Here is a 17,500-nt window from a genome sequence, read left to right on the forward strand (position 1 = left end):
ACACCACTGCACCACTACACCACTACACCACTGCACCACTGCACCACTACACCACTGCACCACTACACCACTGCACCACTGCACCACTACACCACTGCACCACTACACCACTGCACCACTACACCACTACACCACTGCACCACTGCACCACTACACCACTGCACCACTGCACCACTACACCACTACACCACTGCACCACTACACCACTACACCACTACACCACTGCACCACTACACCACTACACCACTGCACCACTACACCACTGCACCATTACACCACTGCACCACTACACCACTACACCACTACACCACTGCACCACTACACCACTACACCACTACACCACTGCACCACTACACCACTACACCACTGCACCACTGCACCACTGCACCACTGCACCACTACACCACTACACCACTGCACCACTGCACCACTACACCACTGCACCACTGCACCACTACACCACTACACCACTGCACCACTACACCACTACACCACTACACCACTGCACCACTACACCACTACACCACTGCACCACTACACCACTGCACCATTACACCACTGCACCACTGCACCACTACACCACTACACCACTGCACCACTACACCACTACACCACTACACCACTGCACCACTACACCACTACACCACTGCACCACTACACCACTGCACCACTACACCACTGCACCACTACACCACTACACCACTGCACCACTGCACCACTGACACCGACCACAAGACTCAACAGGTTAAACACCCACGTCTTTCACTGCTTGATTCTGTGTGTGTGTGTGTGTGTGTGTGTGTGTGTGTGTGTGTGTGTGTGTGTGTGTGTGTGCAGAGGAAGGAAGCTGACTGTCCATCTCTGCCGCGTGCCTGTACCTGCACTCAGGACAGTAAGGGCCCCCCCGGCCCCGCCGGACCCCCGGTACATCCTTCATCACCGTCAGCATCATCACCATCATTCAGACATCAGTAACTGACTGTGTGTGTGTGTGTGTGTGTGTGTGTGTGTGTGTGTGTGTTTGATAGGGAGGTCCTGGGATCAGAGGTGCTCGAGGAGATCGTGGTGAACCCGGCCCTGTGGTACAGTATTACCCATAATGCACCTCACTTGACCAAATCATAAGTGTGGCTGTAATTTTGTGTGTGTGTGTGTGTGTGCAGGGTCCTGTTGGTCCAGTTGGGGACGCTGGTGTTCCTGGTGCTCAGGGGCCTCCCGGTCCTCCAGGGCCCAGCGGACGCTCCATCAGGGGCCCTCTGGTAATGGACAGCTCAATCGACTCACTGATTCAGTCTCACAGTGATTCAGTCTCAGGGATTCACTAATTTACCCTCAGACTGATTCAGTGATTCAGTCTCACACTGATTCAGTCTCTGTGACTCACCTAGCTGCGTTTCCACTGTCACTTCCGGGGCCTGATCGGGCCAAAGCGGGGCTTCCTTGGGGCCAGTGTCTGGCTTTTTCGGCCCGCCGAATACCCTGGGCACAAGAGGGTCAGCTGGGGCTTCAGGGGTGGAAAGAGAGGTGGAGTTTGCTGGGTCTGGTTAAGATGGCGTCATTACACTAGTTTTCCCATCGCACACGAGTACACGAGCTCAAATAAATCAATAAAGGACAGAAAACAGAGCTGCTCAGTTTCAGATCTTCTATAAACACTCGGGCTCGGGCTGTTCTGCTGATGATCGCCCTCATGTTTCTGTGTTAAATGTAAGGCTGCTGCAGACACTAATACAGTACTTTAATAGGGGATGTTTCTCTGCTGCGTCCTCCTCTGTGTGTGTGTCAGTAATGCAGAATAATCTGTACACCAGACTAAAGACACCGCAGACAGTAACGTTCAGCTGTGTGTGTGTGTGTGTGTGTGTGTGTGTGTGTGTGTGCGTGTGTGTGTGTGTGTTTATTGATGTGGAAACATGTTAAATGTAGAGCTCCTCTAGTGGATATGTGCTGAACACAGTGTTATAGAGGCTATAGTCGGTATTTTATTACCTGCTCCAATAAAAGCCCTGCTCACGCTGGCCCCACAGTGGACATGCAGCAGTGTTTGTTGGGTTGAGTGTGTGTATCGCCGTCAGCTGTGTGTCCTCCATCTTCAGCTGTTCTGATGGTGTTTTTCAGGGCGCTCCGGGTGAGTCGGGTCAGAAGGGTGATTCTGGTCCTCCAGGGCCACAGGTAAACCTCCACTTCCTGTCTGTATTCTGCTTCAATTCCTGCTTCAATTCCTGTCCATCTCCTGAAGCTTGACTTCCTGTCATGTGCTCCTGCAGGGAGTTCCTGGATCTCCGGGGTCTGTGGGCCGCGATGGACCTCCAGGGTCTCGGGTAATGTGTTTCACGTGTGTGTTGGTGATGTGTGTGTGTGTGTGTGTGTCAGTGTGTGTGTGTGTGTTACTGATGTGTGTGTGTTGATCATGCATGTTGTTCTGCTCCTCAGGGTCTGCCGGGTCAGGATGGGCCTCAGGGTAGAGTTGGGCCTTCGGGATCCATCGTAAGTGCACACACACACACACACACACACATGATCAGCTGATGTGTGACGTGACGAGCTGCAGCATGACAGAGGAACAGAAGATCACAGATCCAGTTACAGTCCTGCTCCACTGTGTGTGTGTGTGTGTGTGTGTCTTGTCCTCAGGGAGGTCCAGGAGCCCCCGGAGCCCCAGGTGAGAACGGCCCTCCAGGACCTACAGGAGACCAGGGCCCTCCGGTACGTGTTTTCCAGTACACACACATACACACACACACACACACACATCAGTGTGCAGGTGATGCTAACACACAGCACTAAACCCTCATGTGTGTGTTTCAGGGACCCGCGGGGTCCAAAGGGGAGAAGGGTGAGCGGGTGAGTGACGCCTCAGTGTGTGCAGTTATAGATTATTGATCAGACGAGACGCTGATCAGACATGTGTTATTGATCACAGGGGGAAGTCCAGTCCACCTCTTCTGTTCAGGCCATCGCCAGACAAGTGTGTGAGCAGCTGATCCAGAGTGAGTCAACACACACACACACACACACACACCGTGATTCACTCTCACACACACACACTCACCCTCCGCTCCGCAGGCCACATGGCGCGCTACAGCTCCATCCTGAACCACATCCCCAGTCAGCCGGTGTCCATCCGCACGGTTCCAGGGCCCCCAGGAGAGCCCGGCCGGCAGGGACCTCCAGGACCTCAGGGAGAGCAGGGGCCGCCCGGACGACCCGGATTCCCCGGCACTAATGGAGAGAACGGCCAGCCGGGAGCCAGAGGTGCGCAGCACACTGACCTGAGATCAGTGTGTGTGTGGACGCAGGGGAGCTGACGGGATGTGTGTGTGTGTGTGTGTGTGTGTGTGTGTGTGTGTGTGTGTGTGTGTGTGTGACCCTCAGGTGTCCTGGGGGAGAAGGGCGAGAAGGGTAATCCAGGGGTCGGTGTCCAGGGACCACGAGGACCTGCTGGAACTCCAGGTGAACACATGACTATAAACGCGGGAGGCTCCAAATAACCGTTAAGCGTGCGTTTGTAACGGATTAACGGGATCAGTAAACAATCGAGAATATTATTCTGTATATAGTTTGGCTGATCAGTGAATGTGGATCCGTCGGTGTGTTCGCTCTGTAATCTACAGTTCTCACTATAGTGAAGCGTATCCTGAGCGCGCCGCTGTATCTCTGTGCTGTTGGAAACGCTGCAGCTGCGTGAGGAGAGGCTCTGTTATTAATATGTTCACATGTTTAAAGAAATGCAAGATTAATGTGTCACTGAAGAGACGCCGCAGTTATTAATGCTTGAGTTAAATAATCATTGATTATTATTCTGACCAGTTAACGGTTAATATTCGATTAGCGAGCGGCGGATATCGGTTAGCACAATTAACCGAAATGAGCATCTCTAATATAAACACACACACACACACGAACACACGAACACACACACACACACACACACACACACACACAAACACACACACACACACAAACTGAACTGAACGGGTTTAATGAGGACAGAACTACACTCCCATGATGCATTGCACATGACGCTCCATTAAACACATCAGAACTGTGAAACTGTTATTGTCAGTGGTGCATCATGGGTAATGCAGTCTTCATCATGAACTGAGCTGGATGTTTGAGTGAAGTGTGTGTGTGTGTGTGTGTGTGTGTGTGTGTGTGTGTGTGTGTGTGTGTGTGTGATCCGCTGAGGAGCACAGGAGTGTTTACCTGGAGAAAATGTATGCCCAGACTGTCGCACTGAAACAGGAAGCTGAAGACTCTGTTTCCTGCCACAGGGCCTCCTGGTGAAGGCAGAACAGGAAGTCCAGGACCATCCGGTCGCCCTGGAAACCCTGGGAGTCCCGGAAGACCTGGAATACCAGGACCGGTGGGTCCAGCAGGCCCTCCAGGATACTGCGACCAGAACGCCTGCCTCGGGTACAACGTAGGAGGTGAGACAGAGAGAGTGTGTGTGAGTGTGTGTGTGTGTGTGTGTGTGTGAGAGTAGTTGTGTGAGTGTGCATGTGTGTGTATGCATGCACTAATATCTGTAAGCTTCATGTCGTTGAGGGTTGTGTGTGTGTGTGTGTGTGTATGCTATGCATGATGATGACCCTCTGCTGCGCTGCTGGTGAATCTTCTGCATGTTTGCTGCATGTTTGCTACACACACACACACACACACACACACACACACTCTTCAGCTGTGAGACGGCTCATCAGCACACTAACATTTCTGATTTGAATATACACCGAATATTTAAAATAGTCAAACAGCACCAATAATCTCAGTAATAATGAATATTCATGAGTTCAGATCAGGGTTCATATTTGATCAGATGAATATTCAGCCAGACACATGACAGCTGAGGGTGTACTGCTGCTGACGGCTCTGTGCTGCATGTTCGATTCAGCAGACGTCTGCAGCTGCACTACTGTTACTGACACAGCTAATGCATCAACATCAACAGTGTGTGTCTATGGGGGCGGGGCCTGAGTGTCAGTGATTGGGCAAGTGTATTTTGGGGGCGGGGCAGGGGTGTGGCCTGAGTGTCAGTGATTGGGCAAGTGTATTTTGGGGGCGCGGCAGGGGTGTGGCCTGAGTGTCAGTGATTGGGTGAGTGTATTTTGAGGGCGGGGCAGGGGTGTGGCCTAAGCATCAGTTAAGAGCGAGTTGACCCAACACATGAGATGATTGTGCTGCTGTTCTGCAGTCAGAGTCTCGGTGCGCATCACAGATTCTCAGAGCAGTTCAGAGATGACTACAGAATAAAGCCATTTCTGAAAGCATACGCTGAGCGCTGATGATGGCACTGTGCTTCAGCTGCAGACGGTACTCTACTCATGACAGAGCGCTCATTTCTTGGGTGAATTTACTCTTAACGCGTCTCTCAACTGATTCAGCTTCTCACATCTGACATCAACACTCTACATGAGCTGATGGAGATCAGTGTGACGTGACTATAATCACAATATCCTGATTCACCAACACAACCAGATGAAGACTGGTCAGCTGTAGAACTGGACCTGCTTCAGTGCTTTATTGTGTAGAGCATCAAACACACGGCTTCCTGAACACCTGAACACACAGCATGCCGTCTGATTCCTCCACCGCTCACTGGAGAGAGGACTCAGACCGCGGTTGTCAGGGTGTGTGTGTGTGGAACAGGTGTGTGTGTTTGGGGTGAGATCAGTTGAGAGCCGCAGCAGTAGCGTGTGCTTCACTAATGTGTGTGTGCTGTGTGTGTGCGTGTGTGATGTGTGTGTGTGTGTGTGCGCGGTGCAGGCGCTGACCTCACTGACACCGATGTCCCTGTAGTTCAGCTTCCGCCGAGCTCCTACCAGCCGTACGGGCCGGAGGGTGAGGCGGAGGAGGCAGACCCGTATGGCAGCTACGGCTCCTACTATCAGCCCAACTACCCTCCACCGCGGCCCGTCCATGAGGAAGAGGAGGAGCTGCGCTCACCCGGCATGCAGAGGCAGACCTGAAACACACACATAAACACACACACACACACACACACTGCAGATGCTGACCAGTGTTCATTAATGAGCAAACACACTGATGAAGCAGTGGAAAAACAACCATCAGCTGCTCTGAAGATCACCAGTGCTTCATAACATACACACATTCCCAGAGCTTATACAGGTCTATAAACACATTTACAGAGCTCATACAGGTCTATAAACACATTCCCAGAGCTTATACAGGTCTATAAACACATTCCCAGAGCTTATACACGTCTATAAACACATTCCCAGAGCTCATACAGGTCTATAAACACATTCACAGAGCTTATACTCGTCTATAAACACATTTACAGCCCTTATGCACATCTATAAACATTCCCAGAGCTTATACAGGTCTATAAACACATTTACAGCCCTTATGCACATCTATAAACATTCCCAGAGCTTATACAGGTCTATAAACACATTTACAGAACTCATACAGGTCTATAAACACATTCACAGCCCTTATGCACATCTATAATTATTCCCAGCTGTTATGCACATCTATAAACATTCACAGCCGTTATGCACATCTATAATCATTCACGATGAAGCCATGTTAATAAGCAGCCATGTTAAGAACGCCAGCACGCCACTGCGCTCAGTGATGGAGGCCTGAAATGTTCACGTCTGTCTGTTCTTGTGTGGAATATGTGCCTTATAATCACAGTGACATTGTGAATATGTGCCTTATAATCACAGTGACATTGTGAATATGTGCCTTATAATCACAGTGACATTGTGAATATGTGCTTTATTACAGTTATTTAAGGATATTTAATTGTCCAAAGATACACCAGCAGCCTAGTTTGTGTCTTTCTGGTGAACCGATTCGTCTTGATTGAATCAGTTCAGTGAGTCGTTTCTGTCCGTCGCTCTGATACTTCACTCAGACCCTCCTGCTGGGTGTTTGATGTCTGAACATGTAGATCAATATTTTAGCATAGAAACGACTGTGATTATCTTCCTCTTCATGATTATCTGGAGAAATCAGTCCAGTTGTTCAGATTTTTGATCATATTGTAGTTTTTATATTCAGCTTTTAATATTCACTTGACTCTCCTGAATAAATCAGTGTTAAAGAAGAGTTCACTATCAGGCGATTTCTGATCAGTCTGAGCGCTTCCTCTGCCGTCTCACTGATTGATTATGAATGTTTGTGTCTGATTGATCATCTAGATGAACGTCTCGTCCGTCTCTCATGCTCATGTGACTTTAGCCGTTACGCTAGTTATTTATTGTATATGATGGAGTTTCTTGTTTGTCAGCATGTTTTAATCTGAGCTTCTCTCTCGATGATCCTCATGGTGTTTACAGTCCTGTTTCGTGTGTATTTGATGTGACGGTGTATTGTCTGATGCTCTATTTTGATGAATGATGCAGTATTTGTGTGCCTGTGCTAATGTCAGACACATTCACCTCATAAATCACTCTAATAAACATTAAGAGACATTAACCTGTGTCTTCGTTCATCCAGCCGTTATAAACCCGTTCCTGACATCATCATTTTATACTGTAAGTCAAACTCAGCTCCTGGAGGGCCGCAGCTCTGCACAGGTCAGCTTTAACCCCGATTGAACACACCTCCAATCAGCGGCCCTCCAGGAGCTGAGTTGGACACCGCTGCTGTAAGTGCTGTGACCGTCTGCGCTGTGAAACGTTCAGCAGGAGTGATGTTGAATGAAGAGTTTTGCTCCGCAGCAGCACTGGGAAACACACACACACACTTATATTCTCCCCCAGTTCTGAATGTGTTGAATGTTAGTGAATGCAGATTTACATGTGTAGTGGCAATAGTCCTCCAGCAGGGGGCAGCAGCTCTCAGCATTCAGATCTGTGTGTGTGTGCGTGCGTGTGTGTGCGCCTGATTCACACTGCTCTTACAGCATTATTCACTGCTTTTTGAATAATTTAATCAAACATGCTGGATAAAGCCAATCTTATCAGAAGCATACACACACACACACACACACACACCTTCTGAAACATCTGCACTGAAATGGGTTTGAGATTAAACATTTATCTTTCTAGGATCTGTACAGTGAAATGCAGTGTTCAGACAGCCCTGTGTGGGTGAGTGTGTGTGCGTGTGTGTGTGTGTGTGTGTGTGCATGAAATGCGGGGAGACCCATGTCTTCAGCAGCGGGGGTCTCAGACTAAGCTCCTGGGGGGCCGCAGCTCTGCAGTTTAGCTCCAACCACCTCCAACTCACACCTGCTTAATAGTGTTCAGGGCTGTTTCTCAATTCCGAGAACGCAGAGAACAGACTTGCGTTGTGGTGTAGACCGGTCTTGCCAGGTGTCCTCAGAGGAACAGAGAATGCGTCCCGTCAGGAAGGAGATGCTGCGTTCTTCCTGCGTTTTTAATGGTAAATGAAACATTACAGCATTCATACACTGAATTATAGCTTCCCCTTTTCACAATATCAACTCTGCAGAAAGACTTTACGAATATACGCTGCACAATACAAATATAACAGATTTTAATATGAATTTCAGCTCCTTTAATGTGTTCATTCCTTTATTTAGATGTTCGTGGTGGTTTATTTTCACCGTCTGCTTTAGGGAAACTCCTCAGATGCATCTTTATCTCCGAACTTTAATAATAAATCTATAATCTAAAATGCTGCGCTTCCCACCTCCAGTCGCAATGACTTCTGGGACTTCCAGAGCGAGTTCGGTGCTCAAGTCTGCATCGGTGCGTCCTCCATATCAAGAACACCTCCGGGAAGTGTCAGGCGTCCTCCATTCTTGAGTATTGGAGCTGAACTTTGGCAGCTGATGAAGACGTTACAGGAGTACGTGAGACCGCTGAAGAACGCATATTGAGGAACTGCCATGGTGTTGAACACCTTCATTAGTGGATCAGCTGTGTTCGGTCAGAGCTGGAGCAGAACTGTGCAGAGCTGCGGATCTCCAGGAGCGGACTCTGACTCCTGTGCTTTACAACATCCAGCGAGCATGTGAAGGGGGACGGTCACACAATCTTCAACAAAATATATATTTATAATGGTGCAGTCGTGCCAGAAATGTTCATTCTGTCCTCATTTCAGCCTTCAGCCAGACCAGACAACACAAAGGAGGATCACTGAACAATGCTGGAAACACACACTGACTGACTGACGGAGCTTTGCTCCTGCATTTCCCCAAATGTCTGATGAACTAGCCGTGTGTGTGTGTGTGTGTGTGTGTGTGTGTGTGTGTGTGTGTGTGTGTGTGTGTGTGTGTGTGTGTGCGTGTGTGTGTGTGTGTGTGTGTGTGTGTGTGTGTGTGTGCGTGTGTGTGTGTGTGTGTGTGTGTGTGTGCGTGTGTGTGTGTGTGTGTATGGGTGTTTCCCAGTTGCGGCTGGAAGGACATCCACTATGTAAAACTCATGCTGGAATAGTTGGTACTCTGCTCAGATAAACCGCACAGATTTGTGTCTTTGTGTGTGTTAATCCTGTCGTGTTTATAGTTCGGGATCGGTCACGTGCAGACTCTGAATGAACGTCCTCGCGTGACGTACCGGATCATGTGTCGGTAACCGTGGATTCCCCCAACCGCTCTCTCTCTTCTGCTTCTGTTGGTGTTGTTCTGCCGGAGGACCGACGCGTTTCTGAGGTAAGTCTCCGCTGTCCGGTACCGGGAGAGCCGAACTTTAGGAAAGAGCCGTTATTATTAGCCGTAAGCCGCTGTCTGACTGCCTGAAGCGATCCCGCGCTTTCTGAAGGGGAGACTGCTGCTGTTCGCCGTGTGTGTGTGTGTGTGTGTGTGTGTGTGTGTGTGTGTGTGTGTGTGTGTGTGTGTGTGTGTGTGTGTGTGTGTGTGTGTGTGCGTGTGTGTGTGTGTGTGTGTCTCGCATTCATGCCTGTGTGAGTTAGTTCGGTGTTTTGTGCTCTTCTCCGCCGTTTACCGGTGTCCGGTGTCAGCTGTTTATGTTGATCCCGCTGATCTGCTGAGTAAATCTCCATTAGCTGTCAGTCTGCCTGCTCACGGGTTTCCAAGGTAACAGCTGTCTCGCTTCTGGAGTCACGTGATGCTGAGGGTTACACACACGCGCACACACACACACACACACACACACACATATTTATTGAGGCGTCTTGTTCTACATCAGAGTAATCTCCCGGGGCTGAATGTGTTCTTATAGTGGTGCTGACACAAATATTCAAATGAGGCGGCTTCTGGATCAATAACAGATGTGGGCGGAGTTGTAATTGGTGGACCTGACGTGAGTGACAGATTAACCCCGCCCTCTCACCAGTAAACACCAATCAGAGAAGTGTTTTAGGGAGGAGGGGCTTATCTTTACTGCAGTGTGAGTAGAGTTAAAGTGACACTGCTTAGATGGTGAGGAGCAGCAGCTCTTCTGCCAGTGAGTGGAGTGAGTGAGTGAGTAAGTGAGTTAAGGCTCGTTTCCACTGACTGGTACGGTACGGTTCGGTTTGGTACGGGTCACCTTTATCAGGCTTGCCTTTCCACTAACAAGGGTACCCTTTTGGTGGGTGTGGTGTATGACAGAAAGTTTCAGTAGACGTCATTCTCGCTCGAGGAAATGTCTACAGTAAAGCTGTACAGGTCGCTCACATATCATATGAGAAGCTCTTCTCACAACACAGATGCTTTACACACATCAATACTGTAGAAATGTTTATTACTAACTTTTCTATGAACATGAGTTGATTATAACTGCAGATCAATGACAGTGTGAAACAGCCTACTGTAACGTCTGTAATTATATTAAATAACTAAATAAATGAGTACTGCACTGTATGTCCTGCAGATTACCTGTGGATCACATCAGGCTGATTCTGTGAGATCGTTCTGTCTACACTCGTCACAGTAATGTATGCAGCTGTAATGAGCCGGCTGATGTGTTTACATGTGGAGTCAAATCTGTGTAACCCAGAACTGTAGCAGTGCCGATATGCTAATGCTCAGTATATGACCTTTGACCCCCGAATGTCCAGCAGACGGCTTCACAAACCAAACTCATAAACAATATGAAGCTGCAGGCCCGGAGACCCAACTGTGCCTGCTCAGAGCGATGGTCAGGGTTAGGGTCGGGGTCAGGGTCAGGGTCAGGGTCACCTGTCTGATGTTGCTACTTTCTAGAAGGTTCTGAGGTGTCCTCGCTGCAGTCTGTAATCATGATGACGTACTGGACCAGCTCCAATACATAGTGGACATTGCACCGGCCATTAAGGTAACGCCCATGCTACCGTGACGGTTGGGTTTAGGGTAGGGGCGGTGTAGGCGATCGGTCATTATGTAGTGGACCTGGTCCACTGTGGGCTGCAGTGAGGACTGGCTCTAGGGCTGGTGTGAGTGTCCAGTTGGGTCTCTGGACCTGCCGCTTCACCCTAGTCAACTCTACAGCACTGATAGAATACGTGTGTGTGTGTGTGTGTGTGTGCGTGCGTGTGTGTGTGTGTGTGTGTGTGTGTGTGTGCGTGTGTGTGTGTGTGTGTGTGTGTGTAATTGGACAGGCTTGTTGAGGAAACACACACACACTGCTCTCTGTCGGGCTGCTGTAATTAATGAACACACAGGCTGTCACACTCGCACTGTTGCCATAACAACAACATGTAAATGAAGCTTGGCGTAATATTCTTACATTTCTAATCAGCAGAGAAGAAGAAGCCGGATCCCTCCCTGTGGAGCTTTCCCAGAGCACAGCCTTCATTATTATCACACACACACACACACACACACATGTGCGCAGTGCTGGACACAGGGCTTATGTTGAGCTCTCTGTAACTGACGACTAGTCGATCCTCGTGTGTGTGTGTGTGTGTGTGTGTGTGTTCTGTTCTCCTGCATGTTGATCATCTCCAGCTGGTTCAGAGCCGGCTGCTTTCCTTCAGGTCCTGGAGTGTAAGTTTGGGAGGCAGACAGGTTCAGGACAGAGGAGCTCATCTTCAGTAATGCCGGACAGCTGTAGATCCTCCATGAAGAGGACATCTGATGTTCTCCTCGATGAGACGTAAAGCAGGAACAGAACAGAGAGAGTTTCTGAAGATTATATTGAGAACACAGCAGATGATCAACCATGATCAATAATCCACAATCAGTCAGTCTGAGCACCACAGCCAGTCATTAAACACGAATCTGCCTGTGTTTAAATATCAGCCATTCTGTCAAGACGTGTGTGTGTGTGTGCGTGTGTGTGTGTGTGTGTGTGCGTGCGTGCGTGTGTGTGTGTGTTTGGCTTTAGAAGGCAAGAAGTGCCATCAGTTTGAGCTCCTCCATCCTTTAAGATATCTGTGTTTATTAACAGATGAAAATACACAGACACACACACACACACACACACACACACACACACACACAGGCCTGTGTTTTAGTACTGTGCTGCTCTCTCTCTCTCTCTCTGTGTGTATGTGTGTTGGCTGGGCTTCTGGAACTCTGGAATCTTCTGTGCTAAACCTCAGTCTTAAAGTGTGCGTGTGTGTGTGTGTGTTCTCTGTGTGCAGATGATCGTGGCTCCTGGTTTCGCAGATGGAGCTCTCTGCGTGCAGGAGCAGCTCATTCCCCCTCCTGAATCCTGGCTCTTCATCTGATCCGCTGGTTCTCCACTGACCCTCTTCTCCAGCCCGCTCTCTGCCCGTCAGCACTGCCCTGATGTGGGTCCGCAGGTCGTCCTGCAGCCCGGAGGATCCAGCAGTGCCGATGCAGGACACACAGGAGGAGGATTCAGCCCCACGGCGTGCTCTGCTGAGCTCCCTGAATGGCGTAGAACTCTCGGACATCCCTGAGGGACACTGCGGTAATACTGACGCCCAGCAGCTGGCAGAGCGTTTCCTTCAGGAGTCTGAGGAGCAGTGTGTACACTCGACTGAACACACTACAGACAGTACACACTCTGCACACATTGACCACAATACACACACTGAACAGAATACACACCCTGCACACACACAGGCGGACAGCAGCAGTGTTCTGCAGAAAGTTCTGCGGGTGCAGGACGGTGGTGTGTTGAAGGAGATGCGGGCGGTGTGTGTAAACGGCTCCATCATCTTCCTTCCGGAGCCGAGTGTCATGACGCTGCCGCTGCAGAGGCCGCCCGACCCCAGCATGTGTCCGGCAGTGCCCGTCCCACTGCCCTGCACACACGACCCCGCCCTGGACCGCAGTGCCGCCCTCATCTCCTCATTCTCCAGGTTCCCGTACCCGACGCCGGCGGAGCTCACCGGGCTCACTGCAGCCTCCACACACCCCGAGCAGCAGATCCGGCTGTGGTTCTCCACCCAGCGGCTGAAGCAGGGCATCTCCTGGAGTCCAGAAGAGGTGGAGGAGGCTCGGAAGAAGATGTTCAATGGCAATGCAGTGTTGAGCAATGCTGGTGTATTTGAACAAACCCCAGATAGAGCATCGCCCCCCTGTACACCGGCCCACCCCACGCTGAAGCGCTCCTCAGGATCTGCTGTGTCCGCAGAGATCAAACGGGCTGTGGTGACCCCGGACGTCTATTCTCCTTCTGGGCTCTACGAAATGGGAGCTTCCAGCCCTGCTCCTCCCGAGGCCTTCAAGACTCCTCCAGCAGAAGAGAAGCTCCCGATGGTGAACCTCCAGCTGAAGATCCCTCACTCAGTGCTGCAGAAGGAAAGGCTCCCTCTGTCCCCCATAGTGTCCACTAATGTCAGAAGACATCTAACTCATCAGCAAACCAACAGCCATGTTTCCGCCTCTGCTCCTGAAAGCCGGTTGTCCAGCTTTGGAAGCAGTGTCCTGTGTCCCACTACAGGAGTCTCATGCTGGGTTTATGACCACAGTGCAGTCTCCCAGACCTCATGTGCGGTGTCGGCTGGTTTGGTTCGCACTCCATGTTCTCTGCTGGAGCAACAAATGAAGCTTCTGGAGGAGAGTTTCCAGAGGAACAGCTTCCCGTCCTACAGTGAGGTTGAGAGCCTTCAGATCAGCTCCAGACTCTCCCGAGAGGACATCGAGGGCTGGTTTGTGGGGCGTAGAGCACTTCGAGATGGTCTGGAGCAGGCCCTGCTGAGCTCCATGGGCTGTAAGTCTGTGGACAGCAGCTCCATCAGCCAGCTGAAGAGCATGTTCCCCCAGAGCCTATGGCCTTCACCTGGAGAGATGCTGGAGCTGGAGCGATGGTTCCGGGAGCCGAAGCAGACCTGTGGACAGAGGAGCGGCTGGAGGCCTCCAAACAACACTAAACACACAAACACAAGACACCGGCAGCTGAGAGACCGCATCGGCCCCGAGCTCAAGAACTGGCTCAGCAGCATGGGCAGCGGCGGGGAGGTGTATGGTGCAGACGGAGAGGCCTGCGGAGGCTGGAGAACAGGAGACACAGACTCACAATAGGACAAACAGAAGGTACGTTCACTGATGAACACAACATGTGCAGCGCTTCTGTCGATATTTCATGAAGGAACCAGCAGTGTAGCTTAAGCTGAGCACAAATCATTCTCCCTGAAAATCTCAAATGAAAAACTAGCCACTGTTGACTTCAACACACTCAGGGGTTGTACACTGAAACTGAAGGTCTGGTGTTAGAGCACAGTAGTTGCTCAGTCTAGTGTAGCTCCTCCTCAGTCCAGTATCAGCTGGTGTTGGGAATGACAGACAGGAGTCCTGCACAGCGGTCAGAGGGATTCTGAGCTGTTCTTCTTCAGAATAGTGTTCCGGTCACTACTGATGCTGCTGAAGGAAAACTTTCCTGACTCACTTCTCCAAAACACCTCAAAGTGCTCAATAATGTTTAGCTCTGGGTACTGTGCAGGCCATGAGAGATGTTCAACTTCACTGTCATGTTCATCAAACCGCTCTGTCTCCAGTCCTGCTGTGTGTATTGCCGCATTATCATCCAACGCCTTCAGGATACAATGTTTGACCCATTGGGTCACATGGTCCTTCAGAATGGTTGGGTAGTCCTTGGCAGTGAACCAGCGCCCATCTAGCACCAGTATTGGGCTTAGGGAACGCCAACGCCATGATATTGAGCCCCCCCCATGCTTCACTCTGGGGATCAGCAGTCTGAGTGGGACGCTTCTTTGGGGCTTCTCCACACCGTAACTCTCCGGGATGTGAGAAAGACAGTGAAGGTGGACTCATCAGAGAACAGTACATGTTCCACATCGTCTGCAGCACAAGATCTCCCAGTGAAACCAGCGTTTGGCGTCGGCAGGAGTGAGCAGAGTCATGTATATTGACCCTATGGAGCTCCCCATGTAGGAGCCAAACTGTGCTATTACTTGGCTAATTTAGCTAATTTGCTGATTTAGCCATCAAACCTCCAGCACTAGATTAGCCAGTGTTTCTGTGTCATTGTTCCGCCCATAGGCATTATTTTCTTCAAGTAGGACTACACTTTAAGTGGACTATATTAGTAGACTACTGTAGGGAATAGTAAATTAGGGTGTAGGGGGTGATTTCAGACAGAGCATCAGTGTTATGATATATTTTAGGTTTAATATATTAATATTTTTAATTATAGTATTTGAATAATAATTAACAGAATTGTAGGCAGTTTTCCTCATTGAATGTGATATGGTCATTGAGGTGTATAGTGTGGATGGCAATGTTGGGCAGTAGCAGCGCTACAAGTACTGACGCTACTAGCTTAGCTATATTTCTCAGTAACGTAGCAGTAGCGTCTCTAAGTCAAATAGCTTTTCAGTTGCGAACGTAGTTTATTTGTCATGTAGCGCAGTAGCGTCCACAAAGCTACATTTACCAATCGCAGATCAATAAGTGACGGCGCTGACATTCACAGGGCTCTGAGGCCGGTGTCTAGCCAATGAAGGTAAATCCATGATGGCGAGCATGATGATGATTTCTTCTTCCTGTTTTACGGTGGTTGACAACAAACTTTTTGGTGCGTTACTGCCACCTCTGGCCGGAGAAGTCGCCAACCGAATTAGGCTAACAGGAGAAACTTGCTTGCTTGCTTGATGGAAAGATGACTGAGGGAGAGGAGATTGCTGAAGCAGGATTTTTCGTGAGCATACCTCGAGCATATATGTTAAGATGCAATAACTTAATTTCTGATGCTGTGCTCAAAAATACTTTAGTAATTAATATAAGTACTTCTATAAATTACTGCAGTATGTAGTGTAATTTATTAATGAAGAGTTGTAAATATACACAATATGCATAATGCTAATGTCAAAATGTTTCCCTTTACTGTAAGTTACTATAGTATTTAATTGTGTAACGGCTGCTTTTATTGGATTGTTTGTTTTAGCTGTTGTTTACTATAATGAGTTTCTGTTCAGTACAGTATATTATTTACAGTAAATAACTGAACTGAATTCTGCCTCATGTGTCTCATTGACAGTTTTATTGATCTCTAAGATCTGATTGGCGGATTTGTTGCTTTAATTTAAAAATAAAAATGGCAAAAGCTTAGATGTAGCTGAGCTACGTTTGCCATGTAGCTTTTAGCTTAGCTTGCTACATTTCCCAGGGGTAGCTTCTAGTGTAGTTAAGGTACATTTTAAGAAGAGTAGCTATTAGCTTAGCTCACTTCATTTTTAAAGTAGCTTGCCCAACACTGGTGGATGGTGTGTGTGAGTGTGTGTGTGTGTGTGAGTGTGTGTTGTATCTTCATGCACACACACATATTGTGCAGTAATTGTGATTTTCCTCCGCAGGTGAGAAGACTGCGACAGGAATAAGCCCAGAGCTGAATCATGTGTTAATCCTCCACAGTTTGGCTTCAGGATCCTGTGATTGTGTAGAGTTTGTTCAATCATGTCAAACGAAATCCAGTTAAACTGGGCCACCGCTGCTGTGAGACTGCAGGACATCGTGCATTGTGGGCACGTTGCTGTAACGTTGTGTTGATGTTTTTAAAGCTGAAGGTTCTGTGCCAAAGCTGTGCAGTTTCACAGCATATTTGATTGTTTTATAATGAGCAATATTGGCTGATGTACTGGACGTGTCGTTGCCAGAAACCAGGAGATGCTGAAATATCCTCTGATCACGTGACGCGCTCCTCACACACTCCAGCAGCCGCAGTGTAATGGCCTGAGCTGAGGTCGGCTCTCGGTGATGGGGGACTCAGACGCTGTAATGTGGTGTGTGTGTGTGTGTGAGCGCTCTTCACCCGCTGGAAACCAATAAAACAGATTGAGATAGTTTGTGTGTGCGCAGGATGTTACTGCAGTGGAACATGAAGCTGTCCTGCTAACCCACTCATTACTGTTGTGTTTGTCTGTCTACCATACTCTGCTCTGATTGGTCAGATGATCAGCCCTGTCATTTTATTGGGTAAAATAAATCAGATTCAGTCGTGTTCATTCATTACTATTAGTGTGTGTGTGTGCGTGTGTGTTCAGTGCATTTCACACAATGAGCTCTAATGCTGCTGTGTATCAGAGAGGAGCAGTGTGTGTGTGTGTGTGTGTGTGTGTGTGTTTACTCTCAGCATCAGAGTCTCTGAGCAGTGGAGCTGATCCAGCACTGATGACTGAAGGACAGAAGAGCTGAGTGTGGAGCCGCTGCTGAAACAATGCAGACTCTGTTCAGCTACTGTCTCTCTCTCTCTCTCACACACACACACAC

The 17,500-nt window shown here is 49.1% G+C and overlaps 2 protein-coding genes across 5 annotated transcripts in view; both read left to right on the forward strand.

Annotated features, from left to right (window-relative positions):
- Positions 1-7,446, forward strand: part of LOC130220239 (collagen alpha-1(XIV) chain) — a 17,033-nt gene extending 9,587 nt beyond the window's left edge. For 2 of the 4 annotated variants that reach the window (XM_056452617.1, XM_056452615.1), the window contains 13 exons: positions 838-924; positions 1,029-1,082; positions 1,164-1,259; positions 2,119-2,172; positions 2,268-2,321; positions 2,434-2,487; positions 2,635-2,706; positions 2,809-2,844; positions 2,924-2,990; positions 3,067-3,255; positions 3,376-3,453; positions 4,275-4,430; positions 5,764-7,446. In XM_056452617.1, coding sequence (XP_056308592.1) covers positions 838-924; positions 1,029-1,082; positions 1,164-1,259; positions 2,119-2,172; positions 2,268-2,321; positions 2,434-2,487; positions 2,635-2,706; positions 2,809-2,844; positions 2,924-2,990; positions 3,067-3,255; positions 3,376-3,453; positions 4,275-4,430; positions 5,764-5,966 — 1,200 coding nt within the window. In that variant the 3' untranslated portion in view covers positions 5,967-7,446. The remainder of the gene's footprint in view (positions 1-837; positions 925-1,028; positions 1,083-1,163; positions 1,260-2,118; positions 2,173-2,267; positions 2,322-2,433; positions 2,488-2,634; positions 2,707-2,808; positions 2,845-2,923; positions 2,991-3,066; positions 3,256-3,375; positions 3,454-4,274; positions 4,431-5,763) is intronic. The other 2 variants (XM_056452618.1, XM_056452616.1) reach the window with 1 other exon arrangement.
- A 1,244-nt stretch (positions 7,447-8,690) lies between these two features.
- On the forward strand, positions 8,691-17,211 carry LOC130220244 (zinc fingers and homeoboxes protein 2). The gene is made up of 3 exons (XM_056452625.1): positions 8,691-9,589; positions 12,445-14,308; positions 16,588-17,211. The coding sequence occupies exon 2, from the start codon at positions 12,593-12,595 to the stop codon at positions 14,294-14,296; it is 1,704 nt and encodes a 567-aa protein (XP_056308600.1). The 5' UTR covers positions 8,691-9,589; positions 12,445-12,592; the 3' UTR covers positions 14,297-14,308; positions 16,588-17,211.
- The last annotated feature ends 289 nt before the right edge of the window (positions 17,212-17,500 follow it).

This window comes from Danio aesculapii, unplaced genomic scaffold (assembly GCF_903798145.1).
Source record: "Danio aesculapii unplaced genomic scaffold, fDanAes4.1, whole genome shotgun sequence".
NCBI lineage: Eukaryota > Metazoa > Chordata > Actinopteri > Cypriniformes > Danionidae > Danio > Danio aesculapii.